This window comes from Crotalus tigris, unplaced genomic scaffold (assembly GCF_016545835.1).
Source record: "Crotalus tigris isolate CLP2741 ecotype Arizona unplaced genomic scaffold, ASM1654583v1 scf7180000020264.354078, whole genome shotgun sequence".
Classification (NCBI taxonomy): Eukaryota; Metazoa; Chordata; class Lepidosauria; order Squamata; family Viperidae; genus Crotalus; species Crotalus tigris.
In genome coordinates, this window is record NW_024097935.1 from 57656 (window position 1) to 75739 (window position 18084).

General features: G+C 35.8%; 1 protein-coding gene across 1 annotated transcript; it reads left to right on the plus strand.

Moving 5' to 3' along the window:
• The first annotated feature begins 4830 nt into the window (after nucleotides 1-4830).
• FEM1C (fem-1 homolog C) lies at nucleotides 4831-17714 on the plus strand. Its single transcript, XM_039366325.1, has 3 exons — nucleotides 4831-5030; nucleotides 6153-6860; nucleotides 14993-17714. The coding sequence occupies exons 2-3, from the start codon at nucleotides 6317-6319 to the stop codon at nucleotides 16300-16302; spliced, it is 1854 nt and encodes a 617-aa protein (XP_039222259.1). The 5' UTR covers nucleotides 4831-5030; nucleotides 6153-6316; the 3' UTR covers nucleotides 16303-17714.
• The last annotated feature ends 370 nt before the right edge of the window (nucleotides 17715-18084 follow it).

The following is an 18084-nucleotide window of genomic DNA, read 5'->3' on the forward strand; positions in this document are numbered from 1 at the left end:
CAGGTTTCACTAGTTTCATGAAAATAGAATAGGGATATTGACATGCATTCTTACTGATTTTCCTTGTTGAAGAAGCATGTCTTTATCATATTTTATTAAAATGGTGCCCTACCCATAATATATTCTGAAGTTATGTCTAGTAATCTTTGTCCATCTATCTTGAGCAATATCTAAAGTCACTAGACTGGATAGTTCAATTCTTCAGAAATACAGTGTCAATATTTCTGCCCTGACAATAGTTGTACATCTGCCCTCCGCATTTTCATAAAAATCAATATTATACAGGCAATTTTATGTTATTCTAAAAATATTAAATGACGTTATTTTGATGAAGTAATAAAATTTATCTCCTGAATGGAAGTGATATCTGAGTAAAGGCACTACAATTTCCCTGAATGATTTTGATAGTGAAAGGGGTGGCATATTAAAACCAACCACCCAACAAATGAAGCATTTTCTCAGCTGTTGTTAACCTTCCATCCACGGTTCTCCACTTGGGGTTTTCATATGTATGCTTGTAGAAAAGAAGAAAGTGAAGTGATACTGCAGATGCCATTCTTTTTCTCTTTTTCTTTTGTAATTTCCCACAACAGCTGTTTGGTTTCATATATGAATTTACATGTCAGAAAGCCAATGAGGGCAAAACAGTTAACAGACAATGTGTAGCAGGAAAGCACTCCTTTTGGTATGTATAATGTACCTTTGCTCCTAATGTTTTAAAGCATAAAGTCATTGCACAACAACCATGTCACTATTCAGGTAACAAAAATAAACTGCTAAATAAAAAATGTTACTCATTAAACTGAGACATAAAGAAACAAAAAAGCTACTATCAAAACACTTTCAAACAGCTAGAATTTAGATGATATATAGAAAGACACAAACTAATGGTATCTTGTGCAAGATATTTGGTGTCATCGTCTTGCTTAGTCAAAACTGATACTGAAGTTTCTTGAAATATGCCTTTGAAGTGAGGCATGTTTGAAAATCTTAATTGCTGCTCAGTGAGCACTTGACAAACAGCAGAGTGCTCTATCAGTACAAGAAGCACACCCTGTAACTGAGGGAGATGTAGGAGGTGCTAGAAAGGCCATATGTTTTGGCAACTAACCAGACTAAGTTTGCAGGTTTCAGTTGCTATCACTTTATATTTTCAAGACCTTTTTTTTTTGCAGCAAATGTTTGTTCCTTCACTTTCATTTTTTTCTTAAGAAAGCAGATCTTTTCCACCTACCAGTCTTTTAGGGATGCAGAGAATAGGGACATCCTCTCATTGTATCTAATAGTTTGCCTTTCTGCTGTTTCACAACTAGCCAGGGAATTTGATCTATTCAATATCTAACTAGTTTGACAAGCTGATAGGCTTAACTTCTCCTGTTTATATATAAATAGCATGCACCTTCCCCAGTAGCCTCCTGTAGTTCAAGATAATAGTAGTTCAGTTTTGAAACACAGTGTAATCAGTAGATGTGGAACCCTTTAACTGTCTGAAAGATGTTTGCAAAAAGTCTTCGGGCTATAATAACAATTGGGACTGGAATTGTCGTCACTAAGCAATGCAGTCATAAAAGGTGATGTCTTTTGTGACCATATCACTTAGCGATGGCAATTCTAGCAGTCTCGGTTGCCATTCTTAAGTGATGCCATGAGGATCATAACTGTGACTTCTGACTTTTTGCTGACTTTGCTAACTGGGAAGCTATCATGGAATGTAGGAAATCATGATCACACAACCATGAGATGAGACAAATGTTGGAACTAAAGGGGCCTGTTTTAAATACCATTTGTTCAGTGCCACTATAATTTTGAATGGTCACTGAATGGTCATAATCCAAGAAATACCAGTATAAAAAGGGGAGAAGGATCTTTGTCTTTCAGTACCTGCTTGTATGATTCCTAAAGCCAACTTGAGAACACAAGATTGCTTTGTTGTTGTGAAGAGTGGTGAAAACCAGGCCTTTGGTGAGCAAACACTCCACCCCTACTCCAGTTTTATTTCATCTAGCTGTCACACTTATCATAGATTATATTTTATTGATTTTATTGTAATTTGATTGTTGTGAGTTGCCCAGAGTTGTTGGGAGCCAGGCAGCATATTAGTTTAATAAATTATAAAAGCCCATTACACTACTGTCATTAGAGATTTATTGTGCTTTATTTGTCTACCCAGAAGCTTATTTGTACATTGTTGGTTCCTATTGGGAAATGTCTTTAGATTAATTACCTAAAAAATGAAAAAAAAAATTCAGGAAAGAACATTTGTATCTGCCCAGTCACAATTTATGCCATATTTACCTTACTTTAGGTTTAAAAGGCAGTTAGTGTTCTCTTTTGGGAGAATATTAAATCTGTATCACAGAGAATTTAGAACAGTGAGACTTGGATTCTACCACCAATGAATATCACAGGTTTTCTGATACAGGGTTTATGTGCCAGTCTGTTTTGTGGGTGGATGGGTGGGTGAGGGGCCTGTTCCTGTGGCACTGTCTATTCCACAGGCGACTTCTGGATGTTGCTGGCTATAGCCATTCTTGAGAAGTACACATTTATTGCTTTTGCAACTGATGCAGATTAGGGCTCCATTTTATTGGGTGGATTTATGCTGGCATACTTTACTGTTAACTCAAGGCCTGGGCAAATGCATGTTAACACAACTATACCAGAAGAGCCCTAAGATAAAACAGAATGTCCTGCTACTTCATTAACTAGAACTGCACTTTCCATGTCTGGGTGAAGTGGTGTTAAAGTTATTGCTTAATATGAACCTACAAAATATATTGCGTGTGGAGTCCTATTTTTACTGTTCCAGGCAACATGACCTTTCTCAGAACAGTTCATTCTCTTGCTTCTTTTTCCAATTTTTGTTTTCTCACAGTGGTGAATGCTTTCACTTCTCATTGATCTTTGCTATTCTGCTGTAGCATTTCTTTTCTTAAAGAAAAATTAAACTTCTTTAAGCCTTATAATTCTTTACAACTGCAGATTTCTTTGGGATACTGTAGATAATATTTTCACTACATGTAAACAGGTACCCAATTGAATGAGTTTATTATGATACTTATAGGATGTTATATATAATCCACAATTTTCATTCCAGGAATGTAATTGAAGCTGTTTCAGGATTTTCACACCAATAATCTCTCTAAAAAGATTATATATTAAAAAAAACAATATAACTATATTATACAAATTATTAAAACACTGCAGGAAAAAGGGGAATAGTTTAATACCTATATGTTAAATTGTTTTATTAAGCAGTCGAATGCTTTAAAGAATTATTCAGGATTATCAGAACAAGGAATACTACATTCTAAGATATAACTGAGGAAATCATATTTTACATGCCTCTCAGCTTTAATTCTGCTATTGGCTAGCTGCTAGAATTTGGAGCAAAACTCTATCAAGAACTTGAATGAACTCACAGGGTAATGAAAATATAATTACCTTATGCAAACTGTTTAGTGCTCAGATTACCCTTAGAACAAGCTGGAAGCTTAAAGTGTCAAATGTGCAGAAGTACAATTGTAATCCAAATAATGCTTCATCTTCAGTTAAGAAATTTCAGTTAAGAGATGGGTTAAAACAGACTTTATTTTTAGGGTTGGATCTTAAGAATACTTGGAACTGTAATATTAGCTATTGTATTCAAACCTATCACACTGAAGGCAATTTTATTTTTTGATTATACATCACTTACCACACACCTGAGTAAAAATCCCATTATTCATTCTGTATAATTTAAGTCACCTCATCCAGTTTTAATTTCACAAACACTCCATATTTGGCATACAGTGCAAACTGACATCCAAGACCAAATGAGGTTCTTCAAAAGATTTTTAGAGGTCTCTTGCTTTTTTCACAAAATTTTAGAGATCCATATTTGTAACCGGCCCATTTTAAACCACTGTTTTTGGATTTTTTTCCCCTTAACCCGTAGAAAAAAGGTATTTCAGAAAGAAAAAAATGGCATAGCTGCATGCCTTTAGGTAGAAGCCCTATAAATTCTGCTTGTGAGTGGTTTTATGCTTACCATATAGTCAGATCTGAATTGAATCTGAATCTTAACTTGTGTCACTTAAAGTAATGGCAGTGAAGTCTTACGGAGTTTAAGTGCTCATATCTAGATTCTAGATGTAAAGGGTAATAAATAAATAAGTAGGTAAGTAAATAAATAGTCACACCTCAATGTTTCTGAATATAGACGGAAAATATTTCTGGAAAGTGATTTCCCCCCAAAGTTCCCACGAACACCCCAAATTGCTTACACGTAATTCCAAGAAACCAACGCACTGACGATACAACAATATCCCCAAACATATTTTCTTCGTTTTTTGAACCGCAGCGTGCTGGTCAACTAGTCACAATTAAATTTGGCCGGTAATCAACACTTCGCGGCTCCCGCTCCCTCTGTCGTCCAGACGCAAGCCCAAAGAAACCATCCATCGCTTCTTCGGCGGGCCGCACGCAGCGGGCGGGAAACTGAGTCAGACTGGCAGTGCGCCAGGGGAAGCCTCACGGAGGTGGGTTGCTCATAGGCCACGTTCATTTGGCGCCCGTTCGCCTCCATTATGTGCTAATTTAGCCCAGTGTTGCGCGACCCGACTTCTCCGACTTCCCTCAGGCCAGAAGTCAGCAGCCGTCCGCACCTCACGGCGCCGCCCCACTCCGGCTTAGCACCCGCCCTCGCCTTCTCAACCGTCTTCATTCCTGCGCTCTCAGCCTAACTTGTTCTTCGCCGAGCCCCGCCTCCTACCTCCTGCGCCTTACGCTTTTCCCCATGTGGGCCTGATCTGAGGGGAGGGGTGGAGAGAGGCGGACGATAGTAAGGTAGGATGTGTTTATTCGCTGGAGCGGGAGGGGGAAGAGAGGGCGGAGGCTCGGTCGTTGCTGTCGGGAGCGCCTGCCCTGTCATGGAGGAGCTGCGTTGGGAACGGGGCGCGGCGGTGGCGGAGGCTTCGGTGTAAAGAAGCGGCGCGGAGGCTGCTTCGGGGAGCCGAGTCGACGCCGATCCTTCAACACGCCTCGGGAAGGTAGTTCGTTTCCCCGGCCAGGATCGTTTCCCTGCTTTGCTCAAGGCGGGGGAGGAAAGAGAGAACCCCGTCCGTAGTTTCCGCCCTGGCCTCGCTCTCGGGCGTCTAGGAGCCCGTCCGCCCCTCCGCCCGCCTGACTGTCTGGGATAGTAAAGGGGAGGGAAGCGGTTGAGCGGCGGCGGCGAAATCTTGAAGGCGGGCAAATGGAAAGTGAAACGGGATCGGTCGCCAGCCTGGGACTTTCCTGAAGCCGAGGGTGCCGGGATTTGCTTGTTTCTGCTGCCCTTCGCCACCCGAGGCTCCCCAAGGAAAGACGTGACAAAGGGCGTTCAGAGTCGCGTCGTGCCCGTAACGATTTTGCAGCTGCGGCGGCGGCGGGAGGGGGAAGAGGCATCCTAAGATAGGTTGAGGTCCTCGCATGTGGGTGTCGAATTTCGAGAAGGGAGGAATAAGATTAGATATTCGTGGTCGCTAAATCGTTTAAAAGAGATACAGGAAAAGCTGGCGGAGAGATACAATTCAGATCTCCTCGAGGCTGAGGGCGCGCTTCGTGCTTGGGGGTGGAAGGAGATCTGTGACATTTGCAGGACAAACTTAAATCCCAGGCACTAACATCCCTACTATTTTGTGACCAACCTAGTAGTTGCAATCTAATGTGCCAATAGATGGTCAGAAGGGTTGTTCCCAGGATGGATTTCAGGGTTGGTCGAGCAAGATATTCGTGGGATTACTATAATAATTTACAATTTAATTCTGATGGCAAAAACAGAGAGAAAATTGGTGATTTCAGCTGTGTTTTTTGGGAGGGGATTTCTGAGGAAGAAGGGTATAAATAAGGGCCCAGGCATTGTTCTAAGTGTTTCACTTGGTAATTAAAAAAAGATCCATTTGAACAATATATTCACTTATTTATTTGTAATTTTATATAGCTACCCATCTCAAATGTGACTAAGCAGCATAAACAAAACTACAAAACAATAGTTACAAAATAGTATTATTAAAAGCTCTAAAATTATAAAAAGTATAAAAGTAAAAGAAATATAAATATTGGATAGAGAGCAGGTATTAAAAACTGTAGCTGCTTCAATAGTTCACAAATCTAAAATATGTATTTTGTTCTAGGCTGCAAAGTATAGTGCTTGCTTTGGAAGTCCCATGTTGAAAGTTGATGTAGTATACAACGGTAACACATCTGCCAAGGATAATTCACAGAATAATATCCAAATTTGTGGTCCCAGTGCACAGGCATCTTGCATTCATCTTGCTTCTGAAGAGGACAAGACTAAATGGATCTTAAGACAGCCGTATTCAATGCTGCTCGTGATGGCAAGTTGCGACTCCTCACCAAGTTACTGGCAAATAAAACTAAAGACGAGATGGCTTTGCTGATGTCAGAAAAAACAAATGGTGCTACTCCCCTCCTAATGGCAGCCCGATATGGGCATCTTGACATGGTGGAACACCTACTGGAACATTGCAGTGCTTCTATAGAAATTGGTGGTTCTGTGAACTTTGATGGTGAGACTATTGAAGGGGCACCACCGCTATGGGCGGCATCAGCAGCTGGTCATTTGAAAGTGGTTCAGTCTTTATTAAATCATGGAGCATCTGTCAACAATACCACTTTGACAAACTCAACACCTCTCAGAGCTGCTTGCTTTGATGGTCACCTAGAAATTGTAAAGTACCTTGTGGAACACAAAGCAGACTTGGAAGTGTCTAACCGTCACGGACATACATGTCTTATGATATCTTGCTACAAAGGACACAAAGAAATTGCTCAGTATTTACTTGAGAAAGGGGCAGATGTAAATAGAAAAAGTGTCAAAGGTGAGTTCAGTATCCATTTTTAAAAGGGCAACTCCTAAAAAACTCTCTTCAGAATATTCATCTTAGAGGTTCAAAGTGTGAGCAAACTAAGCCACATTTTGATTTGTTCTTCCGGTATTTACCTAGGATTTAATAAGCTTTATCCTATAAATTATAGTGGTTTTTTTTTTAAAAAAAATGTTATTTAGTGTATATTCTGCTGGTGCTATATATATAATTAAGCCCATATGCATGCATATTTTGAAATAGTTTGTTGATACATCTTTTTCTAAAAGCATTGTGTAGAACCTAAGATTTTGGGTTTTGGGGGGGGGTCATGAATTTTATCACTACATACTAAATAGGGAAACTAAATAAAAAGTTGTTTTTTTACAGATATTATTTATTTGAATGTACAAATCTGCAAAATTATAGAAAGGTTGCTATTGCCTTTTCCTGGGATTTTGTCACTTCCTTTGTAATCAACAGCCCTTGATTTCCTTGGTGGTTCTTATTCAAGTTCTAATGAGGCCCAATTCTATATAACTTCAGAGCTCAGACAGACATAAGCCAGGTGCTGCCACCTGCTGAAACTTTTATGATAAGGAACTGAATGAAATTAGTCACTCTGTGATGGAATAAACAAAGGATGTGGTATTGGGATCACAACAGATCCCTTTGTGTTCTTCTTATGGTCCTCCCTAGGCTACTGAAACAATGTTCAAACTGTTTCTCTAATTTATACTGTGATGGCAGCTGCCCTGCCTTGTCTTTTTGTTCTAGTTGTGAGCATGTGGTTATATTTTCATAACACCTTTTCCTCATTTTTAACATAGTTCCTGATTTAGTAAGTATGACCATTCTTCCAGCCAACTGTTTATTATAACTAGCCTGTCCCTGACTCAGATACACTTGATTCTATCTTCCCATTTTAAAAAAATGTTATAATAACTCTGGCATTACACATAGCTTTCATTCTTCCAAACTTTGGCAGGGGTGAAATATATTTAATTTTTCATAAATAATACTCATTATATGCAATTAAATATTGAGTGACAGTAAAATTTTTATAAATCAAGTATGACTGGCTTGTTTTTGGGATGTCTATGATTATCATCTTGGTTATAAGCTCATAAAGTAATATATTAACCTCATATAGAGTATGATAATCCATGTTAGTCTATCTCACAGATTAATGCAGAAGTTACAACATAGTTATTAAAAATCACTACACAATTTCTAAACACAATATTCAGTACTCTGCTTTCTGTTGCTTAGTGAACTTCTATCCTGTCAGTTTTCACTGTGTTACTGAATGACTCATAATTGAAATATAAGTTCTGCTCTTAGAGCAGTGTATGATGAATTCTATTTTTATAACATGAAGAAGCTGTTACTGAACTTGGCAGCAGAGCCTAACCTCCTTTCCTTAAATTCTCAGCCTTATTTTAGTACATTATTTTTTAATTTTTTGTAAAGTATATTGTAAGATTCATACATAACTTGCATATCATATGAACTTTATGCCAAGATTTCTTATATATTATTACTTCATCATTCCATGACTAGGTAAAGAAATAAATGAAAAGAATAATTTAACAGATTTTTTTATGTTGCTTACAAACTGGGTATTATGGTTTAAAATAAACATTAATTTGCTAAGCAATCTGCAGATACAATCCAGAATCGAAGGTGGCTTGTTTAGCAATTGACATTTTATTTTAAAATGTCAAATTTTGCTAAACTCAAAACAGATTTTGTTTTATTCCTCTTTGTAGGAAGAGAAGGTGCGGGAAGGAGAATATTTATTAGCAGTGCTTTTGCATGGAAACGTTTTATGTATATACATAATAAGTCATTGTTTAATGCTATGCGCAAACCAAGATTTTTCAATAGAATTTTCTCACTAATAAAGAACTTGATAATTTATGTAAGGTAAATGGGATCTTACAGGTCCTTGTATGGTTGTCCTCCAATCTTTGAAGCATGATCTGATTGTTTATAAGACTTTCAGGAGGTGGGTTGTTTATTTACTTTAATTTATCTTTTACAGGTGCATTACAAATAATTTTACCAACAGTTGTCAGTTTGTCCATTATTCTGTTTAACAATGTGCTATTTATTAATTGCATTTCCCTATTATTTACACTTAAAGCAATTATTCTCACTACAATAAAAATTCTATGTAACAGTTTGGGCTGAAAGATGGTAACTACCCAGTTACTTACTGAATTACATAGTTAAATTGGGACTTGAATCTTGGTACCAGCCAGCCAGCTAAACAATTTGATGGCCTTCATAACATTAGTTTTCAGTTTAAAATGTGTAAATAATTCAAGTTCTGAAAATCTGTAATTTACTAAAATTATTAACAGAAGCAACAAGGTAGAAATAAAAGTTATTGATGCTTGGCAAATACTTATATAGATAGTGTTGGAGAACACCACATTGTAATAATTTTATCTTTCAAAGCAATCAAAGTTTGGAAAGCATTTTTCAAATAAGGCATAGAGTTATTAATCTAAACATTTTTCCATGTTATGGGACAATGGAGTGTATTCTATCAAATTGAGCATTAAAGAACATAATCTTATGATTGTATTAGAAGTGTTTGTGTTTATCAATTCAAATGTTCTGGGTTTTTTTTAAAGTTTAGGGAAACAAGTACCATCAAATTCAATAGAACGTACTGAGGCATATAAGGGTTGATAGTCTCTGTCTGCATCAAAAAATAGCAAAAATCTATAAACTTTGATAAAATATAATAAAAACAATTAGTTTTTCTGATACCATCTGTTTCATTGTCAGGGAAGCTTTTCTAAATGGTTATCTGTAAAGAATATTTCTTTTCCAGCATACACAGTATATTTTATCTTCTGTTGAAGTGATAGTAGAATATCATTTTCTGTAAGGCTTCTATGCTTCTTGCTTTGAAAATCTTGCTGATAACAGTATAGAGAAATAAATCTAAGTAATATATTGCTGCAAAGCTATTTTAAAAATGCTAAGTGGGTGCATTTTTAATATTTGAGTTTTTAGAATTACTAAGCTCTCGGTAACGGAGCATGTGATTTTGCTGTGTCTATGAAAGAACAAGTTGCAGAATATTCTAGAGACAGAAGAAATACATTAATTCCCACTTTGTTATTTACATTTTTTTCTCTTGATATAATATATGCTGATTTGTATGTGATCCTAGAAGATAGGAACTAATATAATACTTAAAATTCAAAGACTAATGAACATGTACAGGTAGTGCTCAACTTACAACAGTTTTTTAGTGACCGTTTGAAGTTTCAATGCCACTGACAAAAGTGACTAACCATTTTTCACACAACAGTTGCCGTAACCCCATGTTCACATGATCAAAATTCAAACACATGGCAACTGAGTCATATTTATAACAAGTGCAGTGCCCCCAGATCATGTGATCACCTTTTGTGACCTTCTAACAAGCAATATCAATGGAGAAGCCAGATTCACTAAGTATCAGATTCACTTAAAAACTGTATTTCTAATTTAACAACTGCAGTGATTCACTTAACTGTGACAAAAAAGGTCGTAAAATAGGGTAAAACTTACTTAACTGTCTCGTTTAGCAACATAAATTTTGGGCTCAATTGTTGTAAATCGTGGACTACCTATAATCAATAATTATACTGTAAATTAGAGTATGGTTGGAGCTTTGATGATAAACCCTATGGGATTATAGTGCTTTCAGCAACTATGCTTATAATGTTTTTAGCTTAAATCGTAAATTAAAGACATAGTTAAGAAAGAAACTGAAGTAAATATATAGCTATTTGAAATATATTTATTTCAGTTGTTAAGAATACAAAAATATTTCAGTGAATTTTAGGAACCAGTGGTAATATTGGTATGTAAAAGATCAATTTACAAAGTTAAAAATATGATCTGTAAACAATTTATTTTGTTGAATAGATAAAGAAATAGTTGCATCATGTACTGTTTATATAAATACATTAAGTATTGTTTCAAGATGAGGAGGGCCACTATGCATTGTACTTCTTTAATCCTTTTTTGTGGATTTATAAATAGTAAGCTCTTTATAGTTGTGTCTAAGTAAAGTGTAAGGATAAGTAAATGTTTTCAAGAGGGATAATTTTTTAATATTTCATATTTCTAGACTGAATCCAGCTATAACAAAAAGGATAATCTGGCAAACTGACCTAATGCCATAAACTGGGTCAGATAACTTACAGTCTTCAAAGTTCACCCTGGGATTTTTGTGATTAACAAAAAATAACTACATTTCTCCCTGTTTTAAAGTAGGAAAATATATGAAAGCTGTAGTACAAAACTTAAGTTATGGGTTTTAAAAAAAACAACTTATCTTTGTTATTTAACCCAGTCCCATCCACATGTGTGAGATAACCCATCCATTATAAGAGGAAATATTTATTAGAGTAGCAAAAATTGTGTGTCTGATAGCATCTTTTCTGACTAGCAAATTTTATTAAAAGATTTAAACTTTCTTGAGCTGCAACTCGCTTCTTCAGATGTACAAAGTAGCTAGATTAATGTAGGATTTAAAGTGGAGTGAAATAGGGGAGCGGTGTATTTAGGTTGGGTATGCAGATTATATGTGAGACAAATTATAAGTACTTTATCAACTAATAATTGTAATGTATAAAAATCTACTGTTTTTGTTGATCCATATGTTTGTTGAGATTTTCTGACATTGCCTGGACTGGAGTGTTTTGCTGTATGTGAATTTGGCAATTTCTTGGTCAATGGTATTATTAGTCTTAGTTTTCCAAAACAGTCACTTTGTGGTCTGCCCTAGGAAGCTTAAAGAGTTTGGATATTACTTTATTCTTGTTTTAAGTTCTGATGTCAAACTTTTGTCCATTAATTCTTTTGCACAAAGTTTCTCTTATTTGTCATATTTAGAATCCACAGGGGCATTGCTGTAATATATGTCTTACTTAATATATGTCATTACTTAATATATGTAAGACATATATTACAGGAACAATTAGAGGAACAATATGTGAAGATAGTTCTAATCTTTTATATGTATTTGTTGGGACTTGTAATGGTGCTGTTGACTTAGAAGTAGGGGCAAATTAGACATCTGGGATTGTTGCAAGGGCTAGTTCTCACTTGGCATCTTGTCCTATTGTTTCTTGTTGCTTGTGAAAATCTGTTTCGGGTTGTCTATATGAAAGTGTGGACTGGCCATCCAGTGTCTGAGAAAATACATTGTAATTGTCTAGTATGGGCTGTAGCTTGTTAATAATGCACTTGAGTGGTTTAAGCTGTAGTTGTAGGTGTTCTGTTGATTCATGGTCTCGTCTGTTTTGTTGTTGTTATTGTTTCTTTTAATTGGCCATCTCTGGAAATTGATCAGTCTTTGTTGATTTGTCTATTGATCTCGCTAGATAAGTGGTTCAGCCTCCTGAATGCTGGTTTAATTCCATCAGTTGAGTTTTCTCTCAAGTGAGTATCCATGGCAATCTGTAAGTTTCCTATTTAATGTGGTGCTTTTGTGTCCATTGTATAATGATATTAAATTGACATTGGAGAAATAGATTGTTCTTTAGATAGGTTTAGGCCAAGGTTGATGGTGACATGGCAGTTGTTGAAGTCATAATAGAATTTGGAGAACAAGTAGCTATCTAAACTGCAAATTCTCACTAAATTCTTATTTCCTGCAGGAACATTCTGAATGTTATATATACAATAAGTATATATATTTATTATTCCAAAATGAAATATGTATATATACTACATACTTAGTTCAATATAAGCAGAAGACTGCAAGACAGAAAAGTTGATACAAAGTGTTGCTTTGCTCTCCTACTGCTTTACAACACAACTGTCATTGTGTTGTAAAAAAAAATACATTCTAAAATTACGCTGACATTTAAAAGTATTTTATCCTAACACTGGTGAGCTACTGTGATGTTTCAAAATGGACCAACAATATAGTACTGGAAAGCTTTCTGCAAAACAGTTTTTTGTAATACAGCCGAAAGAAAAATGAAATGCATTGGTTTACAAAATTGTATGTTTATTTGGGGAGGGAGAGATCTTTGTAAGCTAGCAGGGAGCGTTATATGGGGCAGTCAAAGTTAAGAATATACTAATTCAAGCAGAGCATCTTTAAAAAAGGTATAGACATCTAAAGTTTGATATCAGTTAAACCTGGAAATTGCCAAAACCATATTTTACCAACTTCTCTCCTCAGATTCCACAATAACATATAAGAAAACTGTGCAATCTGGTGAAAGAATTTCCTAAAGACACATGAGAACATATCTACAGGGAAACCCCAGGAATTCTAACCAATCATCTTCTATCTATTTCCCAAAATACACAAACCAGACGGCCTCTGTGTTGTCTTAAGCACAGGATGGAATATCTGGTTTCATGGATTTTGTACTCAAATTTTATGTCACCAGCATTCCCAGCTACACAGGAGACACCACAGACTTCCTAAGAAAATTGAATTCCATAAGCAAAATCTCTCTAACAAAACCATTTAAGTCATCAGGGATATTGAAGTACTATACACTATAATCCCTGATAAACATAGACTCCAAGCTATCAAAAATATCAGCACTAATGTCCAAATGCACACCTTACCACCAGACTATGTGATTTTGTATTTATAACTATTTCACCTTTGGCATGTACCTGCACATCAGTGGCACACTATATGCACAGTACTCAATATGACAACATTTTCATGGCTAATCTAGAACAATATTTTAACTTACTCCATGAATCTCCTCCTTTTAATTTTTCTCATCTGAATTGATAGAAATTAATCTATCTACTTCAAGCATGTACCTAAATTTACTATAGTTGGCAAATTGGTAAGGCTGCCTATGAAATCAATTTGTTTATACTATTTTGATATTTGAAATAATTCACTGATACTTCCTATCCTTAGGTTAACACTGCAGTTCAGTTTCACTATTTAAAATAGTAGATACACTTATTAAAAACAAATTATATTTGGCTATTAGTATTGAATACATGATTCAATACCTGATTTGATCTGAATGTTTCATCAGAAAATATCTTAGCATTTCGAATTGTCAAGATGAGCACCATTTGTTAATAATTTATGTTTATTTATTTATGTTCTGCCTTTTCTCCAAGATTTCATCTCTGCATAAGGTTCTCATTTTGTTTTGTTTTTTCCCCCCACAACAACTGTGTGAGGTTGGCTTGGTGGAGAAAGAGTGGTTAATCCAAAATCATTCAGCAAGTTTCCAGTTATAGCCCAATGTTATAACCAATATGCTACCCTGATTTTTGAAGAACCTAGTCCATCATGTGGGAGTAGCCATAGAGATGACCTTGGAGAAGCCATCAAGACTATAACATATGCAGAAACATGTGTTAAGCCCAGGGGGATAAGAGAATATTGGAAAAAGACTCAGATGGCTCCTCCATCTCCCAGTCATGTAAGAGGAAGGAAGGCAACATTCTGTTGCATTATTCTATCTCTGTAAAGTATAGCTCTAGTTTTTCTGTGGAGCTGTTTCCTGATTTGATCTAGGCCAGGCATGTCAAACCCGTCACATGAATTGTAGGCTAGGGATGCTAACACAACATAAAAAGAAACTAGTCTTTATGTTTTTCTTTTTTATTTGGATAACTATTTTACTATTCTGCAATTACCAGTTGAGGGAGAGAGAAAGCCCTTCCTATATGATCCTGTCATTATTCCAATGCTCTTCTCTTTTATCTAAAGGCCTGAATATTGGTTAGAAGGATGAGCATATAGAATGGTATTTCTTTTATCTCTTTAAACAGTCAGAATACAGTAAGAATGTCTGCTGAAAAGTTGCAGGAAAATTGTAAAAAAAAATCACTTAGCTTTTTGAATTGGCAAATTTTAAGATATATACATATGTAATACTAATTATTTTTCTTATTTTTCTATGATTCGACATAGTCTTTTTGATACGGTGTTGATATAATTATACTACCCTTGGATGTTTGTTTATTTGCTTATCTACTTAGATTATGAAATACCATTTCAGCAGTTAGAATTAGATAATGTATTTGATATTTAATCAGCATTTTCCCTTTATTAGATACTTATATTAGATGTAGTCTTGCTCTGAAGATTATAGTAAAATTCATTATCATTGCTTTCTCTTTTCTAATAGGAAATACAGCATTGCATGACTGTGCAGAATCCGGTAGCCTGGAAATCATGAAGATGCTTTTGAAGTATTGTGCGAAGATGGAAAAAGATGGTTATGGAATGACTCCCCTTCTCTCTGCAAGTGTTACAGGCCACACAAACATAGTTGACTTTTTGACTCAACATGCTGAGACAAGCAAAACAGAATGCATCAATGCCCTGGAACTCTTAGGAGCCACATTTGTGGACAAAAAGAGAGACTTGCTTGGTGCTTTGAAGTACTGGAAAAGAGCTATGGATATGAGGTACAGCGATAGGACTAACGTTCTCAACAAACCTATACCTCAGACATTAATTATGGCCTATGATTATGCCAAGGAGGTGAACAATGCTGAAGAGTTAGAGAACCTAATTGCAGACCCTGATGAGATGAGAATGCAGGCATTGCTAATTAGAGAACGTATTCTTGGTCCTTCTCACCCAGATACATCCTACTATATTCGGTACAGGGGTGCTGTCTATGCAGATTCTGGAAACTTCAAACGATGTATCAATCTCTGGAAATATGCTTTGGACATGCAGCAGAGTAATTTGGACCCTCTGAGCCCTATGACTGCCAGCAGTCTTTTATCATTTGCTGAACTCTTTTCATTCATGTTACAGGACAGGGCAAAAGGTCTCCTGGGCACAACAGTTACCTTTGATGATCTTATGGGCATACTGTGCAAAAGTGTCCTTGAAATAGAACGTGCTATCAAACAGACTCAGTGTCCACCTGACCAAATACAGCTCAACAAAGCTCTTTCCATCATTTTGCATTTAATTTGCTTATTGGAAAAAGTTCCTTGTAGTACTGAACAAGATCATTTTAAGAAACAGACTATATATCAGTTTCTTAAGTTGCATCCTAGGGGAAAAAATAATTTTAGCCCACTCCACTTGGCTGTTGATAAGAACACAACTTGTGTGGGGCGCTACCCAGTTTGTAAATTTCCTTCTTTGCAAGTCACAGCTATATTAGTGGAATGTGGTGCTGATGTAAATGCTAGAGACTCTGATGACAACAGCCCTTTGCACATATCTGCACTGAACAACCATCCTGACATTATGAATCTTCTTATCAAGTCAGGTGCACATTTTGATGCAACAAACTTACACAAACAGACTGCTATTGACTTGCTGGATGAAAAAGAGATGGCAAAGAACTTGATCCAGCCAATCAACCATACTACATTGCAGTGTCTTGCTGCCCGTGTCATTGTGAATCATTGCATAAATTACCAAGGGCACATCCCGGAAAAACTTGAGAAATTTGTTTTGCTACATAGATGATAGCCTCACAATAGACTTTTGGAACTGTGGGAGCATGAGTTAGTAACATAGTTATGATATGCCAGCGACACATCATTGTTCATTCAGCTTGGTCTATCTTGATAATTGACTAAATCATTAGAAATGGATCTGCCAAATTGGTTACCCGGTATTTAAAAGAAACATATCATATAATATATTTTGTGGATTATTTAGAAATGTAACACTATATTTGGACTCACTAAAATTGCCAGCTAAAGGCTTGTCTATTCTGGTTTAGTTTGCCTGTTGGTTGTTTAGGACTGAATTGAATAATTTTGTGATGTTGTCTTATTCTTACTAGTGTGTGAATCTTCTATAGTTGGGAAATCATTTTTTTCGTTCCTGCTTGAGCATTTCTACTTTTTTCTAATGAGTTCATTGCTGAACTATTCAAGTTGTAAAGACTTGTTGACATTTGCAATTACCATAAGTGCTTTTATCCTCTCTATGCACTGGCTTCAATAGGACTGTTTTTGTGTTGGCATATTTCTATGCACCACTTGGCTAGTTCCAGCTCTGATACTGTGTTCTTGCAGTTTGTTAGAACTTTCTTGGGAACATGCCGTTTACAGCCTGACAGTTTTTGAAAACGTTGTCAGCTGTATAAACTTTAATTTGACTTTTTGCCCCTAGCTGTTTCTGCAGTTGCTTTCTATAGATTTTTTACAGAGTTTTGTGCTGAATTTGGAGTAAAATGTGCTCATGTTGGCAAACCCACATTAAATTAAGAGTGAAAGTTATTTAATAAGTCTTGTTGCAAGCAGAGAGAAGTAATGTATTGCTATCTTCTTCTGCCCATTTTTTTTTTTTTTTTTTTTTGCTGGGGCTGACTATGCGACTAGGCATAGAAATTTTTATTTTGAATTTAATCTGAATTTTGTTTTGATAAATTTGGCAAGAATAACTAGATCAGACAGTCTGAGATTACTATTTAAAACACTTAACCACAAAAGAAACTAAAGCATGTTGGCATGATGCTTGTCAGATCTAGCCTTCAGTTAGTACAATTAATGATACGGTTGTAAACAGAAGAATCTGTAGAATCTCCCTTCTTCATTTGAAAATAACTCCTATGGATAATGTGCATGCATTTTATTCTATAATACCTTAGCCATATTTATGGAAACATCAAGAGGTCCTACATAACCTCCACTGAAAGCTGTCTATTTTTTTAACACTTGCACAACAGCTTAGCTATTACAGCAGCAAGGGCTTTTTAGACTTGATAAGGAAACCATAAGTAAAGACTACAAATGAGATTAAGATTCAGGTAATTAATATAATTCAGCACTTTATTGTTGATTCATAATGAAACTTATAATGGCATATTAGACCTGCAACTGTCTTAAATAAAATGGTTCTCAAGAAAATAAAATGTTCTTTTTCCTTGAGTGGAATACAATGTGAATTCCTGTTTTATATCTAACATGTGGTGTCTTGTGTTTTATTAATTTGATATCTGATGATAATACTACTAATGCCTTTTCAACTCAAAATGCAACGCATAATTTACTCTATATTGTAGATGATCCAGGAAAAATACAGAATCAGTTTAATGCATCAACGTTAATATAAATCAGTTGCAAGATTTTAAAAAATATAGTAGTATTGTCTTCTCTTGATTATTTGAATGTGACATGCACAAGGTGGCTGTTCATTTAAATTATTGCACAGGTCCTTTTTTCCATGTTTAAATTGATATTAGAAAATATAGTATATGTAGCTGAGTTCAATATTAGCTTTATGAAAACAAAAGAGGCA